This window comes from Acomys minous (assembly GCF_964271855.1).
Source record: "Acomys minous genome assembly, chromosome: 1".
NCBI lineage: Eukaryota > Metazoa > Chordata > Mammalia > Rodentia > Muridae > Acomys > Acomys minous.
In genome coordinates this window covers 157,740,957-157,759,386 of record NC_140483.1, presented here as the reverse complement: position 1 = coordinate 157,759,386, position 18,430 = coordinate 157,740,957, and the positions used below count along the sequence as shown (strand labels likewise).

At 40.1% G+C, this 18,430-nt stretch overlaps 1 protein-coding gene across 7 annotated transcripts in view; it reads left to right on the top strand.

Moving 5' to 3' along the window:
- The window catches only part of ASTN2 (astrotactin 2), a 960,073-nt gene that overhangs the window by 900,443 nt on the left and 41,200 nt on the right, over positions 1-18,430 (top strand). For all 7 annotated transcript variants that reach the window (XM_084779663.1, XM_084779662.1, XM_084779659.1 and 4 more), the window contains one exon: positions 9,306-9,447. In XM_084779663.1, the coding sequence (XP_084635789.1) occupies positions 9,306-9,447 (142 nt within the window). The remainder of the gene's footprint in view (positions 1-9,305; positions 9,448-18,430) is intronic.

Below are 18,430 nucleotides of genomic sequence, written 5' to 3'. Positions count from 1 at the left end.
CACGTAAAAGCCCTGTGGCAGCATCATGCTTGCCATGTTAGAAGAAGAATGTGCCTGGAATGAGTTAGGAAGCAAGGAGGAACTGAAGGGGTCAAAGAAAGCAGGTCTTTGGAGATAGTGGAGTGTTGGAGAGGAGAAGAATCTGATTTCTTCAGCCTACTCGCTGTTTTATGGTAGGTCACATCTTGGTTTTAAAGTTTGAGAGAATTTAATGAAGACAGAATACATCTTTGGGAAAATACTTTTATATTTCTAAAGTGTTCATTTTTACTTGTACATTGATGGTCATGAAAATAACCTCAGTGATGTATATCTGTGGGGCTCATGGTTGCAAGTAACACAAAAGAAATGGAAATGCCTTGGGATACAAGGAAAAGTACTGACTTGAATACCTGAATGCCCAAGGGTAGATCAAGCTTCAGAGGTCACTGGGTCATAAGCTTTAAATGATGTCATTGTGACTTGGTCTTTGTCCCAGGGGCTAGCCCAACTGAGAAAGTTTGGGCCACTTTACTTTTTAAAAAATTATTTGTTTTATACATATAGCTGCTTTATGTACATATATGGCCATAAAACACATTGTGTGTACCTGGTGCTCCTGGAAGCTATAAGAGTGTCAGATTCCCTATAACTGAAGTTATAGTCAGTATCTACTGACTTTTGAGAGCTGCCATGGATACTGGGAATATAAACCAAGTCCTCTGGAAGAATAGGCAGTGATCCTAACTGCTGAGACCCTGAGCCATTTTTTTTGTCTTTGACATGGATGTATTTATGGCCTTTGCACATACATCAACTTCAGAAAAATAGAAGAAGTCTTAACTCTACTTAACGGATATTAATAGAGATTATAGTAGAAACTATTCTCTCATAAACTACAAGCAAAGAGGAGGATGACTTTGAGCAGGTAAGAAAAATGAATGTGTACTACAGTGGGCTTGCAGACAAACCAAAAGTCCCTTTGACACAATGCCTGGTTCATAGGGACTGCGGTCATGCATATGCTAGCCCACCATTGATTCTTTTGGAGGACATATTTTCTACTGGTTTATACTATGCCACATGAGTCTTATTTACTACTGAAAATACACAACATAGAAAGCATCATAGGTCTCCAGTGAGAGACTTCTTTCAATGCCTGCCACTGGGTTTAAGGCACTGAGGTCCAGGATCCAACTACAGAAGGCAATTTCACAGACTTCTGTAAACAGCTGTATGGCCATCTTGCACCAAGGACTGGTGACACAGTAATGACTAAAACACAGTTCTTGCAGGAAGCATTTCACGGTCTGCAGGCCAATGTGTAGCAAACAGTATGAAGACTTTTGGGTCCCTTATGACTCACCTTCACTTAACCATCCCAAAACAAGTGATTGAGCCTTCCTGATGCCCATGCTCAGCCCTGTAAAAGCCAGTTTTTGAAATCCATTTGATTGTATTCAACTTATAACAGAATGAGTTGCTTATAATATTTAACTTGACAATGTAAGTGAAGGTGTCTGCCATCATTGATGCTATAAAAAAGAGATAAACACTTACTCTGTTTCTTTTCTTTCAAGTTCTTCCAAAGATACTTACATTTGCTAAAGTACTAGGAAGGTAGATATTTTGAGGTACACTGAAAAGCTGTGAGTTTTGCCATTAGATGGATTAATGAGACCTACCAGGGAGTCAGATAGCAGGGATGAAGGATTAGTAACTTATACAGAGCATCTATATAAGAAATGCATTATTTATACTATAATCTCATTTATTCCCTTCCTAAGTCTCTGAACTATATATGCTCATCTCCTTTGGAGATGAAAAAGCAGACTCTTAGAGTATACTCATCCATTCCCAGATAAAATAATTGTTGAGCCTGGCTTCAAAAGCAGACCTCATTTGCCCCTCAGCCCACTCTCATTTCTTCACTTCATATTGCTGTTACAATAAAGGTAAAGATCGTTATCTACCATTCCTCTGATTTAAAACAGCATTATGTTTTAGAAGAGACAAGCCAACTGTAGCTGATAAGTGTAAGGCCCTGAAGTGTATTTTCTTACTCACAAGTTTTCAGAAAACATGCCTTTATTTGTTCAAGTAAAAAGGCAGGGAAGTGTGGGGAGGGAGAAAGAACCTGCTTGGTGTCCTGGCAGAGAGGATTTGCACGTGTTTTACAGAGAGGCCAGCCCTTGATAGGCCAGAAGTTACCATGGTAGTTTCTGAAAAGCATGGACTGAAGACACGGAGAGCTTTCTCCCACCTGAGCTCCCAGTCCGTTTTGGGTTTCTCTGTTTTCTATTCTCCCAACCTGTTTTCAATTTGCTCCTGTGGCCAGCTTTCACTGTGACCTCTAGCCAATCAGAAAGGAGAGGGTGAGGTGCAGGAGAAGGACACAAGCAGGAGGGTTAAGGGGGTGTTGAAAGGAGAGGGAGGGCGAAGATTGGGGCAGGGGGTGGGACCTTTAAGAAAATCCGCCCAGTGCTTTGTCGATTTGGGCTAAAGCTGCATCAGAAGCGCTGTTCACTTTCTCTGTGGAACATAAGGAGAGAGTGTGAGTGGATAAAGAAATATGTGGGGGTCTGGCCTCAGCCCACTTGGGTTGCAGCCCCAGAAGAACTGTAATGGGGAACAGGCACATTCCTTTACAACAACCCCCAGCTCCCTGTCTGTTTTCAAGGAAAGAAAAAGGAAGACAACAAAGAAAAAGAATGTTAAGACTTGGGCAGGGCTAGGTGAGACAGCCCAGTGGTAGCAGCCTGGGGTCTCAATAGTCTCTACCCAGAGACATGGCATCATGCCAGGAAGGAGAGGACAAAGGTGTCCAGGAGGGTGGCCAAGTGGAAGGTACCTGGTACCAGAGCCTCAGATGCAAAAGAGTTGCATTTGGTTCTGGCCTCTGAGTAGCTTCAAATGCTTGAGTCGGTATCAGTATTTCTGAGCAACTGTTTTTCAGTGACATAATGATTGGGGATTTGAACATGTTAAAAAAATAAAACTTTTAAGTCAAGTTAGGCAAGACGGTACACACTTGTCACACAAGCCCCATGATCTGAATAAAATCCTTAGAACCCATGTAAAGGTAGAATAAATAATGATTCCACAAAGTTGTTACTGGTCTTCCGTGTGTGGGTGCCATGAAAAATAACACATACACACACACACACACACACACACACACACACACACACACACACACTGACATACACACACACAATTTTTCTGCTTTTAAAAAATATAATAAACCCTTTAAATCAAGTGTGTATGTGCAGCTTTGTGTTTTTAACGTAAAACTAAATGGGAATGAGGAGAAGGCATAGAAGTTAAGAGCACACACTGCTCTTTTAGAGTACTCATAAGAGGATTGCTCACAATAACCTGAAGGTAGCTCCAGAGAGATTCAAGTGTCCCTGACCTCAGCAGACAGATACACTCATCATGTACATAAACCCAAACCCATACACATATCAAATAAAAATCTAAATAATACATGGGTTGCTAATATGGTTGAAAGCAAATGTGGATATAGAGAAGACAAATAATATTCCTCCCACCCCCAGTGTTCAGTCCTCAGTCTGGGTTCTATCTATTGTAATTTGCAAGTGACTGTTAGACTATACTACGCCAGAGACAAATTCAAATTCTTCTGTCTTTTTTGGACTTTGTATCTTTCTCAGAAATTGCAGGTTTTAGAATGATAGACTCCTGCATTCGACACAGACCCTTATATATAGTAAATGCCCTGGAAATGTATGCAGTATTCACATCAAATAAAGATGTCAGAAATTGAAGAGGAAGCTGTCTAGTGACAACCTCAAAAACTCTTAAGTTCTATGTGTCAGGCTGCCTGATAAAATCATGATATATATACTAAAGGAATGAAGAGAGAAAACTTCCTTCCAATTCATTTCCCTCTGTTTATAGTGATAGGAACGTCACTTCTCCAATCATCACGTGTGAGTGGAGAAGCATGGGCAAAATAAGATTTTTCAAGACAGGGTTTCTTTATGTAGCTTTGGCTGTCCTGAACTCATGTTATAGACCAGCCTGGCCTTGGCCTCAGAAAGATCAGCCTGCCTTTGCCTCCCTGAGTGCTGGGATTACAGATGTGCACCAGTGGGCCCAACTTTAAAAAATACTTTCTGAAAAATTCTCTTTCCTGCACTATTGTGGTGACAACAACAAATAGAAACAAAACAGTAATGGCAGTTATATTTGAGCTCTTTCTGTTTGCTATGTATTTTGATGATTAATTTATTTGTGATATTTTGCTTATTTGAGATATTACATTTTCTACCATTATATTTTTCCAGGTTAAAAAAGAAATAGGTGCACAGAGATAAGATTCTTTTCAAAAGCAAGCAGTAAAGAAGGGTATATGATGAATGGTTTAGTCCCCTGTAGAATAAATCTGGAGCCTGGACTCTTATCCACAGCATTACATTAGTACTTAGTACACTGTGTTCCTGCTAGATTCAGAGTATGGTATGTGGCAGAGCCACAATATAGGTAGATGAATTTCTCTGATTTGCATTTGTGCATAGAGAAGTCTCCTGAGCTCTTTGTTAGAGCAGCCTCCACTAGGTAAGGAAGAACACTGAAGGGTCATTCATTCACCTGTCCCCACAATTTGTTACATTGCAGTGTGAAGCAGAGAGCCAAGAAAAGCAATCTTAAAATGTACTTTATGGGTCTGTTCTTGTATTTAACTACCCTCCTTGTTGTCAGGTTACAAGCTGTAGAAGGTCAGGGACCATTTCTTTTATTGTTGCATTCCACAAACCCATAGCTCTAAGAGGGAGGCATGAACTCAACTGTAAATTGAATAGCCCAGGAACAGCAGCTTTCGAACTGAATCCCCTTGAAATCCTCTCTAGGAGGCAGCATAGTATAAAAGATGAGATTCAGCGCTAGAATATTAGAGGTTCAAGTCTTAGCCCAATTCTTACAATTTTAATGGACAGGGATGACATCTGACTTGTCAGTTGCTTAAAGGATTAAGTGAGGATAAGTGAAGTACTTACTAACTACCACTTCCCTTCCTCTTACTGTCTTCAGTCATTTGCATCCAATGCAGCTGGATACTATGCATTTCTATAGTACCCTCATTATGAGTTGCTGTACTTCAGGTCATCCATTGGGTTTTCTAATTGAGCTGTATTCATTATCCTTGGAGCTACACTGAAGTTAGAACTGTGCTGACTGGCCTGACATGCTTATAAGGCTTTAATCCATGGCCCAAATGATTCTGAGATTCATGAAAATATCTGGAAAGCTGTGTCCCATTTGAAAATAAATGCCAGCCATGTTTTGGCTCCCAGGAAGCTAATTAATATTAGTTACAAGCATACTGAGTTCCCTCACGAAGAGCCAATTTCTTCAATGGCTATCTGGAAACAAATTGAAAAGCAGACAGACATGGAACCATGCTGTATGAAAATAAGCACAAACAGCCAGATTTGCAGTCCTGAGACCAAGTTAAACAATACCCCGGCTCTATCCATTTTTTTCTCTTTTCTTTCTAATTTGTAGTCCCATATACAACTCTGATTTGATACCTATTAGAATGGAAGTGTTTTGTGGCTTATGACTGTGTGTAAGAGACCTACAGTATAAACGTAGAGTCTTAGGCTACAACAGGTAAGACTTCATTTACCTCTCCATGGTCAGCAAGCCTCTGCTTCTCAACATCTTTCTTTCTAGACTCTTAGCTTTACTTTCTAGGCGATGGTTGGACAGTCACGCTGGTGAGATTTTATGATATGAGCTTCTCATATTACCATGAGATAGTCTTACAGAAAATTCCTTGATTCTCTATCTCTTAAAATCTTTCTGCTTGTTTAGGGGTTAAGATGATTTTGTGTCTAGATAGATGTTTTAAGTTGATAATGACAAGATGTGATGGAGATTGATTTACATTCAGAATTTTAGATGCGCCAAGGTAGGAAAGATGTTTTATTCAAGGATGCCAAACACAAATAGCCAAAATAAAGTATGTAATATTCATATAATTCCTGATTGTGTCATGGTTCTTCTTGCTATAGGTAGCTTATTGTATATATGTGTAATAATATAATTGCATATATAAAAAGTGTTTAATTAATTAAAAAATTTAAAAATTAAAAAAAATTTTTTTCTGCTGCCTCTTTATCAATGTTCCCTGAGCCATAGTAGTAGAGGCATCTACTGAGACTGGACCTATAACTGTATTTTCATGAGTTGTGGTTTTCTTTAATGGTCTTTTATTAAAAAGTTTTCCTGAAAGGAGATGAGGACTATACTTACCTGTGGGTATAAGGACAAATATTTATAGTTAGGGATTATATTAGTTTATAAGTTCTCTAAGAGCTATGACTTCATTATCCCTGGGCAGTTGGCTAGGTTTCCCATACCATTTCATCTCCCTCATGTTGAATGGGTCTTAATACCAATAACAGAGTTGTTGGCTACTTCTGAGATATGAATGATGTGCCACTACTGCATCCTTAGGGCAATTGTGTTGGTTATTATTCCTAGGTTATAGTTCATAGATGTCATACTTACATGGGACTGTTAAATATAGTTTTCTGAATTTTTATGTATTTCATATATAGAAAGATTTTGATCATATTCATTCTACTTCTTCCCCTAATTCCTCTAAGATCTACCCTATATACATCCTCTTCTCTCTCTCTCTCTCTCTCTCTCTCTCTCTCTCTCTCTCTCTCTCTCTCTCTCTCAACTTCTAACATACCTAGTCCAATTTGTGCTACCCATATACTCAGAGGTTTAGAAACATCCACTGGAACATGGTTAGCCCATAAGAGGTCATGCTCCCTCCCCAAGAAGATATCAACTCAACTGCCCCTCAGATAGGTATGAGGGCTCCTGAGCCCACATATAGTTTAACTAGAATATTGCTTGGCTTGGTCTTTTGTAGGTGTTGTGCAAGCAACCACAGGTTGCTGTGAGTTAGTATGGCAGCACTGACATGTCCAGAGGAAGACATGACTTCTCTAATCTTTCCTCACTTTTGCCTTGTACATCTTTCTGCTTTCAATTTCATGATTGTCTCTGAGGCTTGAAGGGGAAGTGTATAGTACAGATATTTCATTTGTGGCTCAGTACTCTGCTGATATTTATCCTTTGTATTTTGGACAGCTGTGAATTTGTACATTAGCTACCATACACTGCACAAAAAAACTTCTCCAAGAATGTTTTAAAGCTGTTCCAGTCTTTGAGTATAGAAATGAATACTCTAGTAAAATAATAGTAGCATGTTCATCCCTGGGACATTTGATCTCCTGCCTTTGATTCTTGGCCAGATTTATAACACCAGGCAAGACTATTCTTCTGTGAAGTGAGCTTTAAGTTCAACCAGAAAGCAGTTGGTTACCCTAAAAATATTTGTACTGCTATTGTAGCGTATAGTGTCCTGCAATTGTTATTGTAGTTCATAGGACTCATATCTTCATAAGGCTTTTGATGACTTTTTCTACCAAGCACCTTGCAGAGCAACCTCTGCTACTATGAAAGTTAGTCAGGAGTATGGAAGCTTCCTGGTCTTTATTTCTTTGTGGCTTGTGACCAATATGTGTCTTCTCTTCAACGATAGTCTCTTATTCTGGTAGGCCATGAAGAGCTTTGGCAATATTCTGTAGTTTGGGGAAATTTCTTATATACTAATGACCAACAACTTGAGGGTGGTGTCCTGAATCTTCTTCTTTGACCACCTGTGGATTCTGGAAGGAATATCATCCCCTCTTTAATGTAACCCTAATTAATTCTTTAATATGAATACATTTAAGGAGAAATTATAGCACTTCATACTGGGTGGTATAAAACACCTTCTCACATCTTACTTTTGCTTATAAGTTATCTGATTTTTAATTAGAAAGGAACTAAGAGGCTGTTTAGGATCCTTATTACTTTATTTTCAATACTTTTCTGGATTTTCTTTTTATAAAATTTATATTTTTATTGAAGATAATTTTAAAAGCAGGGATAAGCAAAAATAAGATAGAAGGTGTCCATTATCTCACTTCAAAAATAATAGCAAGCATTTGATATACTTTTCTTCCTCCTTTTCTAAAATTATGCTTGTATGGAATTTTCACAAAATGATATTCTAAAATCGTATGTGCTATTTTTAGTTTTTGGCTTCAAATATGTCAGAAATGTTCTTTCCTGTACCTTCACATCTTCCAAGAACTTATTTTTAAAGTCTATACAGTATCCTTTCACATCATTGAGCTACAACTGACAATATTAACAGACATTTCAATACTGCTATATATTTAGTTATCTCTAAATCTGTGCTGTTTAAATATTATGACACTGTGTTTAAATATTTTTACATAGGTTTTTTTTTTCAAGAATTATTGTAGTCCTTTCACCTTATACAGAAGAAAACAAAAGTGCAGAAATCAAAACTTCTATTCAGATCAATCAGTGAACTCCTGTCAGAGCTAATACTAACTTACTAGATTCTATAAGTTCAACTAGTATTTTCTGTCTTTACTTCCTATTCTTTCTTATAGAGTTCTCTTTCCAGTTAATTTTATGTCTTTCCTTAAATCCAGTGGGTAAGGTAGCTCTAAGAAAGGCCAATTCAGGGACTCAGACTTACTTAACAAGTCTTCGATTGTCATCTCCTGTGCTGATGACCTTTATTACTCATCAGTCATAAAATTCTTCTTCCCTAACTAGTTCAGATATGTATCCACCCAAAGAATAGCATTCCATGAACCTAGTATGAGGATAAAAGAGTGGCCTTATGATATGAAACCTCTTTTATCTCTAGTCCAACTCCTATATAAGGAAAAACTTGCAGCTCCACAGAAAAAAGTCTTTGGTCATGAAGTCAGAAAAACAAAAACAAAAACAAAACAAAACAAAACAAAACAAAACAAACCGGCAATGACAGTACCAAAATGGTTACTTTACACCAAAACAGAGAAATATTCTTTTGTCTCTACATGTATTTTGTTATAGAATAATGTACTTCATTTTAGCTTTGACATAGCTAACAAAGTTCAGTATTAGTGTTCTTATTTCACAGGTAGTAAAACTCAGGCATAAATTTGAACAGTCATTAAGTCTCTGGCATGGTAACTCACAGCTATAATCCCTGGAATGAGTGAAAGAAGGCAAAATAACAAGTACAAAACCAGCCTTGGCTATATAGCAAGAACCCATCTTTAAAAATAATAAAACAAAACAATCACATAGAGACAAGGCGCTGTAGATGCTAATTTGTGACATTTTCAGATCTACATTTTTCCTTGGTAATATTTTTTAACCAAGGCTTACACTAGAAAGTTCATCTGTTTTTTATTTCCTTTCAGGAGAATTCCTGAGTTTTGCTGATGACTTACTCTCTGGTGTGGGCACATCTTGTGTGGCAGCTGGTCGAAGCCATGGAGAGGTCCCTGAAATCAGTATCTACTCGGTGATCTTCAAGTGCCTGGAGCCAGATGGTCTTTACAAGTAAGAGGTGATGGGTTTATGGGAAGCATTAAGCAATGAGGATGGATTTAAGCCTGGGAGAGATAACAGGAGTAATTCTTTTCAGAACAGCCTGATGTTTCTTAGCTTGTCTGTATGTGACTTTGGAAGGCAAAGGTTTAGATGTTTCTGTTTAGTGCAATACAAGCAGTAAACATGGAAACCCTACTGGGATCTACCCAACGGACAGGACATTCTCCACAGTTATGTGGAGAGCATGAACTAACTCTACATGATCTCTGGTGCCCCATATTTGACCACGTCCCCTTGGTGAGGAGGCCTGGTGGCACTCAAAGAAAGAATAAGCAGGCTACCAAGATGAGACTTGATAGCCTATGACCATATAGTGGAAGAGGAGGTCCCCCTCAGTCTTAGACCTAGTGGAGGGGAATAGGGTGAAAGCGGGAGGGAGGGAGGAATGGGAGGATACAAGTGATGGGATAACAATTGAGTTATAATCTGAATAATTTAATTAAATTAAAAAAATTTTTAAAGAAGAAAAACAGACAAATAAATCAAACAAACAATAAAAGAAGTTTCTGTTCAGAATGTAGACAACAGTGAGCCACGAAAGGTAAGTGCTATAGGTCCCATAGAGGCCAGACACTAAATTCTACTCTATTTTTTCTACTGATGAATAATCCGCAAACAAGAGAAGGACAAAGGTTACTCAGGGTAACAGGGAGAGCTGACTCAGCCATTCCTGATTACTGCTTGTTTCTGTTTTTTATAATGTCTGAGATATCTATATGTGTATGAATGCACCTATTAAGTTATATGGATATGTAGAGCTCACATATGCATCTTCTTTGATAGGCATAAGTGCATGTGTGTCTAGCTTTATGTCTCTGTGTATATAACGATATACATGCATATATATATGCACTATATATTACAATGTACTGGACTCATTGTATCCAAATCTCTAGAAGTCACTCTCAACTTCATTTGATAATATCAGAGGAGACAGGAAGTTTATTTTTCATTTGCTTCCAACCTCAAAGAGTATTGCCACATCTGTAGGCAGCTATCATAAATAATAATGACGAGCTCTAGGGAACAGCTCTTCATATTCCTAATGATGAAATCATAGGTCACTTCCCTCATTACCCTAGAAAGCTGTAATTGGTGAGATGTTAAGCCTTTCAACGATTACTCAAATAATTCTTTTATTTGAGTCATTTATTTATTCATCCCATAATCCATTCACCCATTCAACCAAATATCTATCCTTCATTTATCTCTCTTTACGTCTCTTCCTCCACTCATCTAATCCATCCACTTATATACTCTCACATAAAATTCTCATTTCACTCCCATGTTTTCTAAGGTTATTTTTTTAATGTCTTCATACTGTACCTAGGTCTTCTCTAGTATGTATGTAGGTTATGCAAAAGGCCCTATTCTCAGATAACTTAACACCTAACAGTGATATGAAAGAATACCATGATTTTGATATATTTAGTTATGTAACCTTAAGTAAATTGCCCCACAAATATACCAATAGAACAAACTCAAGAGGATCACTGAGAACTGAGAAACTGTATCTTGTAATCCTGACTCAACACTCTGAGTTGTTATAATTGAAATTTTATCACCAATCGTGTAGGATTGCTGAACGATATATAAATAGGGTTTCTATCTGGGGAAGTTAACAGGCAAAGAATGATGTACTTGAGGCCTCAAGGAATGGGCACAGTCTTGATGGTAAATACTAGGGCTGGAATCTGGACTTTGAGAAAACAACTCTTCAGCCTCCAAGTCAGTAAGCACTGGGTTCTGGGCTCCACAGTCACTGCACCTGTGCAATGCACCAAGCACACAGCAAAAGCAGAAGTTTTCAGACCTTCTCTTACACTAAAACCTATGATTCTGTTGAGAATCATAGACCATTTATTGAGAGCTATCTTATGATACCTCTGCTCCTCCTTAAGAGAATACACGAGAAGAAGATAAGTCTGGGTTCTAATCTATGCCTTTCTCCTTATTGGTGTTTATTCTGAATCTCCTGTTTCTTCCCTATGAGAATGTGCATGGCTCCCTGAGACTTCCATCTATATGTCCACTCATCTGACTATATATCTCTAGGCTACTTGGTGTGAGCCCCTAGTTAGAGCATAAGAAGTATTAACTGTTATCTCTGTTGCTATTTCTATGGAGTTACGGCAATCATGAATTTCCCATGCCTCTCATCTATCTTCACGTTGATGGGTCAGATGAGTAACCATCTAGCCAACAGATTAAACCCCTGGCTGGTGGTTCTTATCCATTAAGTTAGAAGGAATAGGGCTGTCTTTGGATGGCACCTTAGCAACTTTTTTTCAGCTTAGCTAATTCTACAATCTCATTATGTAAAAAAGCAATGAGATGTGTTTATACATCCCCCCAAAGGAACTAATGCTGAGAACTGATAAAATGGATACCATATTTTAAATAATAAATGCTTCCCCTCATTGCTTCTTTGTCCAACTCCCTGGTACCGTATCTGTCTCCTGACTATTGAGGTAGGGTCACCTTCTTTCCTCTGCTTTGGAATTGTGTTTGTCATGGGTTTGTCTTTTCTATCTCTGGACACCCCTTTGCTTTATTTATTTCTTTTTGAAATAGATTTCATTAATGGCCCTGGGATCTGGGCTGCTCTGACAGGGAGCCAGGGTGTTGTTTGGAACAGTCTCCCATCCCACTGGCGGCTCTCCTCCCGTGAAGTCTGACCAACTTGGTCTTGAGTTTTTAAATAGCTCTTATGTCTGTTCTTGGGGTTTCTCATTTTCTGCCTGCTCATTCCTCAGCAAAATTTGTTTTCTTCTTTCTGAGCCAAAAACACTGCATGTGGCAGCACAAGGAGCATAAGCTTTGGGGACTGGCTAGCCTGGGTGTGAATCCTGATTATGCCCCTGTGTGCTCAGAAACCGACCCAAGACAAGTGATATTTCACTATTCTAAGTGACTAATTCTTCCCTTAGAAAATGGGTGGGTAGTCAATCTTGCCTTACAAAGTTTGAGAAGAGAGAACTTTAATAATAAGAATCAAAAATACTAGAAGCATGGACTTTGTCAGAATGTCTGGTGCATAGGAGGCCAGCAGGAAGGGTTAATGATTTTCTCTTGTCCATTTTGATCTTAATCCGTCATTTTCAGGATTTCTTTTCTTCCGAGGACAACTCTGGAGGAGTTGGTTTCCATGAAGCAAGATTGGGTCCTACCAAGCCTGGAAGGAGTCCTCTGAGACAGAGGGAGATTAGGACAGGGCAGATCCAGAGAAGGAAAGGCTCAGAAAAAGTAGTTTTCTTGAAAAGGACAGTAAGACATTAACTCCTCCATCCAAGCTCCCAGAAAGATTCAACTGACAGGAGAGAAGAGAACCACTGTGCATACCAAAGAACCTGCGCTTATTCCCTCTGCTTCTGCTGGGCTGAAAGTCCATATGCCCTGCCTGTTCTGAAGTTTCAGCAACTTTAAAATGAAGGAGTATTAGATTCACTACAGCTTGAGAGTTCTGGGAACCATAGGGTCACCATGGGATCTGTTCACATTCCCTGACTCAGGATTCCTGCTCTTCCCAATTATCGGCTTCAGTCCCTTTTCTTTTTGTCCCATAGTAGGCCTCTCTCCTCTCTTTTTAGTCTCTCTTTATCTTATAAACATTCTCTGGTTATTTTCCACATAGATTCCTGTCTGCATCTGCCATTTGCCTTCCTGTTTGTTATTCTCTTAAGGTTTGATTTATCTGAATGCATCACAGTCTCTCCGCTCTATTTCTTATTTGAGTTTTTGGCTCTGCCCCCTCTCATCCAAACTCCCTTTCTTTGCCCTACCTAGTAAGTCAAATTGCTTTTGAAGCCCCTCCATTCATGTAATTTTATACAATGCTTCAGGGTGAGACCAATTGCAGGAGTGAAAGTCAAGGCTGATTTTCTGTCCTAAGCTCACCCCCGTGTAACAAACCAGAAACATCGGCAACCGTGCCCCATTTAAATTGAATTTCCTTGTTTGTTTCATTTGTTTTGCTTTGAATGAAAACAAACAAGAGCAGAAGAGGGAGAGGGTCTCCCAAAGGCCTGACAATGGGGCCAGTTTCTAATCCCTTAAGTAGTTGAAGTCCAAGGGTCATCTTAAGTGAGAGTGACCACTCGGGCCATTGGCTGAAGCCAGACTAGCCATCTGTGGTCCCTGTCCTCACCTGGCTAGGGGCCTAGACACTCATCTTATAACTGCTTTCCAATTTCCTATTACTCAAGGTAATTAGCCTTCGTCTTGTCTTGGCTGCCTTGCCTCCTCTAATAATGGCTGGCTGCCAAGGGGTCCTCAGTGAACATGCCAGAAGCAGCCAGGCTTGATTCCTACGGTGGGGGGACCTCATTCCCACACATTCAGCGGCTCGCCTCAGGCCCACCTTCACCTCTCTGGCTTCTGCTCTATGAAAAGAATGCCAAAGTAGCCGGGGTACTGTGCGGAAGTGCCAGTATCCATGGTGGGAACAGAGTCTCAGAGGAAAGGCTTAGTAGGGGTGGGGAGGCCGGACAAGTAGAAGAAAAACTAAGGCCATGGAGAAAGAAGGGAATCCCAGAATTACAAGGTTCTGAGGTCAGAAGTCAGGCAGCTATTCTCACTGATCAGTACCACCTTAGACCAATTCCTCTCTTGCCTTCTTCACATATGATGCTCTGTAACTTTTAAAGAAAAGTTAAACACAGTTGTCCTGAGACGTATGCACTAGGGAGACATTCAGGATTCAAACCAGAATTCTGATTTTCCCAGTACTATATCTTCACTTTCTGGATAATGTTAATAGCAATATTCTTACACAGAGAAATCACTGTGCTAGGAACCATGCAAGACATACAATCTCATGTTACTTTCGCCATAATCCTATCACATAGTAGCTGTGTTCTTATCATCTTCCATATCAATGACGTGGAAACTGGGGTTTAAGGCAGTACTGATATTGCACAAAGTCACTTAACTAAGGAATAGAGCTAAGTCCACATCTCAGGTGACAGCGAGGCTCCTACTATGTTCTACCCATGCATTTTCCCACCCATGTGTGTAGAGTTGCACGAGGAGCCATATGAGGGTGTTGTAGTAGCAAGCAGCACTGATTACAGTGGGAGGAATACCAGACTTGGGTACCAGAAGACTTTGATCACAGCCTTTATATCTCAGAAAGTACATGAGACCTCATATTTCCCACCTATATAATGGAGATAATTAACTTTGAAATAACACACTTGTTTTTCCAGAGCGTGTTCCAAATTTCACCCTAGATAGTAGGTGAGACAGTAGTTTGATGTTTCTTTAGATTGTAGGAGCTTGTAAGGGGTTATCAAAGAGAAGCAACGGGAAAGGAAATGGAGCTTGTAAATCCACATGCCCAGTAATATCACACACACACACACACACACACACACACACACACACACACACACACACGGGTCTGTGTGTGTGTGTGCACCTTCCCATGCCCATGCCCAATCAGGCCTTTGTAGTAGACAGAAGTTGGCTTTATCTTGGCTGAAACACCTTGATTTAACCACTATATGACGTTGGATAAGTTTCTCCACCTCTTTGTGTTTCACATGTAAGGTAGCATGATGATAGGACCTACCTGATAAGTGAACTGACACATGAAAAGTGCACAAAAACACTACCTCCCTTATTACTGTTACTGGAACTTGACAAAAAAGCAAGAATAAGAATAGTAGTCACTGTTACTACTACTGGTGAAGCTGTATTTTGTGTTAAAACCAATGCCCTCCATGGTCTCCGTAGGCCTTCTGATGTTCACATCCCAGTGAGAGAGCATGTGTGCAATCCCCAACTCTGGTTCCTCCCCCCATCACTTTCCAGGAAATCTATTTCCTTGAGGTACTTATCACCAATGCCCACATTCATTGTTTTTCCCTTGATTTTTCTCCATAGTGGTCCCTCACTTTTCTTCCTTTCTTTACTGTATTATCTACCATAGATCCTACTTACCTCATGCACAGTTACTAGAGCCATAATGAGTTAGTGTGCTTGTTTCTTATCTTTGTTAATGTTGAATAAATGTTTAATTCAATGCATATGCCCAACACCCACACTCACTTCTCTTCAGTCACTCACAACCTTCTACTCTCTGTCTTACCAGACAAGGGATTCCCATTATGTACCAGGGTGGTTCCTCTGTTACCAGTTCACTAAAGCTCCCTCCTCACTCCCTCTCCCTCCCTCCTTCTCTCCCTCCAATCTTTGTCTCTCTGTGCCCCTCTTGTTCATCATTTCTCTTTTTCTTTCTCTTTTAGAAATCTTATTTGAATTAATTCTTTAAAAAATTGTATTCAGATAGAGTGACTGAGGTACAGAGTGGCTTGAAAACTTTATCATAGCCACAAAGGGAAGAAATGGAGAAGCCAAAATATACATAGGTCCAGTGCCTGAGCTCAAAGTTGCCCTCCCTAGATAGTGACAAGAATCTGACAAAGACATGGTACATGTCAGGGAGTTGAAAGGGGGACCTTTTATACACAGAAGATCCTTGCGCAGAAGTGTTGGGAACAAGATAGAAAACTAGCTTTCAGTTTTCCCACCAAGTACTGCAGATAAGCTACAGGTATACACCAGATTTACCAACCTTGTCTTGTCCTCCAGTCCTCACAATACCATACAAACAGTAAACCCTGAGTGTCTGTGATGCCTCCTCTGCTAAGGAACTGACTGCTAATGCTATTTTAGATGTTTTCACCCCAAGCTTTCATGTAACTAGCTTCTCTCTAGTCTCTAGACTCACATGTTTCCATGAAGAAGTTTGGGCAACTGGCTTAGAGAAATGTCTATCCAGACACTCAAGGTCATAGAGCCTTGGTCAGAGTGTGTGGGCTTCCTAGCACCTGCATGGTACCATTCTTTCTTGGGGATAGTCTAGGAATCCTATTGTAAAAATAGTTAGGGCCACTACTATGGATACTATAATTATTTATTAGTTGACATTCCAACCTTTTTATTTACATTCCTACCCTAGCCTCTTCATTTCCTCTCCTCATGCCAAAAACCAACACAGAATTTACTGGAAATAGAATGAAAGTCATCAAGAGTCTTCTAGGGCTAGCTTTCAAAAGTGCTTGCCCAGTTGATGAGAGGCCAGAGACCCAAGAGCCACCCTGTCTCTTGTCCTAAGTAGCTATGAGGCCTTGGCCAAGTGATTTACAACTGGGATGTCTCAGCTTATCCATTTGTAGAGATTTGAAGAGGCCACCTCTGAAGATATTTTCAAAATCAAGGACTTGTACATCTTCCGGGATTGGAAGAAATGGAGAGATATAACCAGACCCCAGCAGCTAGGGAAGCCAGCATCAATCCACAGAGAAGACTTGCTTCTAGGGTACAGCTAAAATTTTCTTCCTTTCCTCTGGCTTCTGAGGTATGTCCCAAACATGACCCAGACAACATCTGAGGAACTTCCAGCTCCTAGGAGAAAGGTGTACCGAGAGGAAGCAACCCTGACTGGCCGTGATGCAGTTTCTGAGCCAACATGGGATAAGGCTGCTGCATAAGATGGACCCAGGGCACACCAGGAAAAGAGGGCAGCAGAGGCTGAATGGAATTCTTGTCCTGCTCTTCTCTGTCTTTTTCTTTACCACTGAAAAAATTTCTGCATTTTTCTTTACACTCTTCCTTTCTTTGTCCATCATTTATTCTTTTTCTCTTTCCTTCATTGCTTCCCTTCTTTGCTTCCACTCTTTCTTGCATTTTCTTTCCTCTGACCATACCTAGGCCCTCCCCATTCTTAATTTCCTCTTTGCTCTTCTTTGCTCTGCCCATTTCTTTATTGCTTCTTTTGGGTCTTTTCCATCTTCTTGATCACTTTCATTTTAATTCTCCTCCTAGTTATGAGTACCACCTCCCATTATATATCACTCTTCCTGCCCTCCCAGCATTTGGTTTCTGCATGAATCTCTCTTTGACTTGCTGTCTCTATGTCTGCACCTTTGTTTCTTCTCTTTCATTCTCTTCCCTTGTCATTTCTCAGTATCTGCCTTGTACAATCTCAGGATCTTTTTTACCTACCATCCTGTGAGTTTTCTCCATTCTCTTTCCCTCACCTTGCCTAGGCATCAGCATCAGTCTATCACCAGGCTCTGCAGCAAGCAATTATGTGAGCATGGGCAAGCATACCTGATGTCACCAGGGGCCAGGGCCTCTGGTGTTCCCCAAATCAAGATAAGTGTGAAGTATCTTTGGCTATGGTGCCCAGCCTTATTGGTCAGACAGTGAGGGTGAGTGGGGGCCACTTAGTGACTTAATTCTCCTCAACATCAGGTCACACTGACCTCTTCAAAAATGCACATTTGGGGCCCCAGAGAGAAGAAGAGCTGCCTTCCAGCCAGAAGCAAACACAGTCATGTATCCCAAGCCAAAAGAGACTCACAGAGGAAAAATAATGCTGTTCTTCAGCCGACAGACAGAAAGGCTCCTAAGACCTGCTGGGGACTCTAAGGCAGGCTGTTTCTTTCCTTAAACTGCATCAGGATTTTATCCAAGCATGGGACACTAGCCAGGATTCCAGAAGGACAGGGCACAGACTGCTCATGTGAACTTATGAAGGGTGGAAGGGGGTGTAAACTGACTGACTCTGTGCTACAAAGAGAGTCCGTGAATGACAAGCAGAGGAGTTGTCCTTTCTCCTGGAGGTAATAGAGAACTGTCAGAGTCTTTTGAAGAAATATAGAATGTATTTCATTCTTTGAGGTAATGCTTCTGACAGTAGTGGGAAAATTAGGCTGGGTTGGAATGAGATTGAGATAAACCAACTGGTGCAGGTAGAAAGAGAAAGGTTGGGCTTCATAGTTTGCGACTCCATGTCTTTATCCAGTGTGAAAAATGTGCTGAGCAAAAATAGAGTAGCATGGCTTAGCTCATCTCCAAAATACCTAGTAGCAGTGCCTTCTTTTCGATGTAAATGACTTAGTGCTAAAAGCTGAAGGGCATC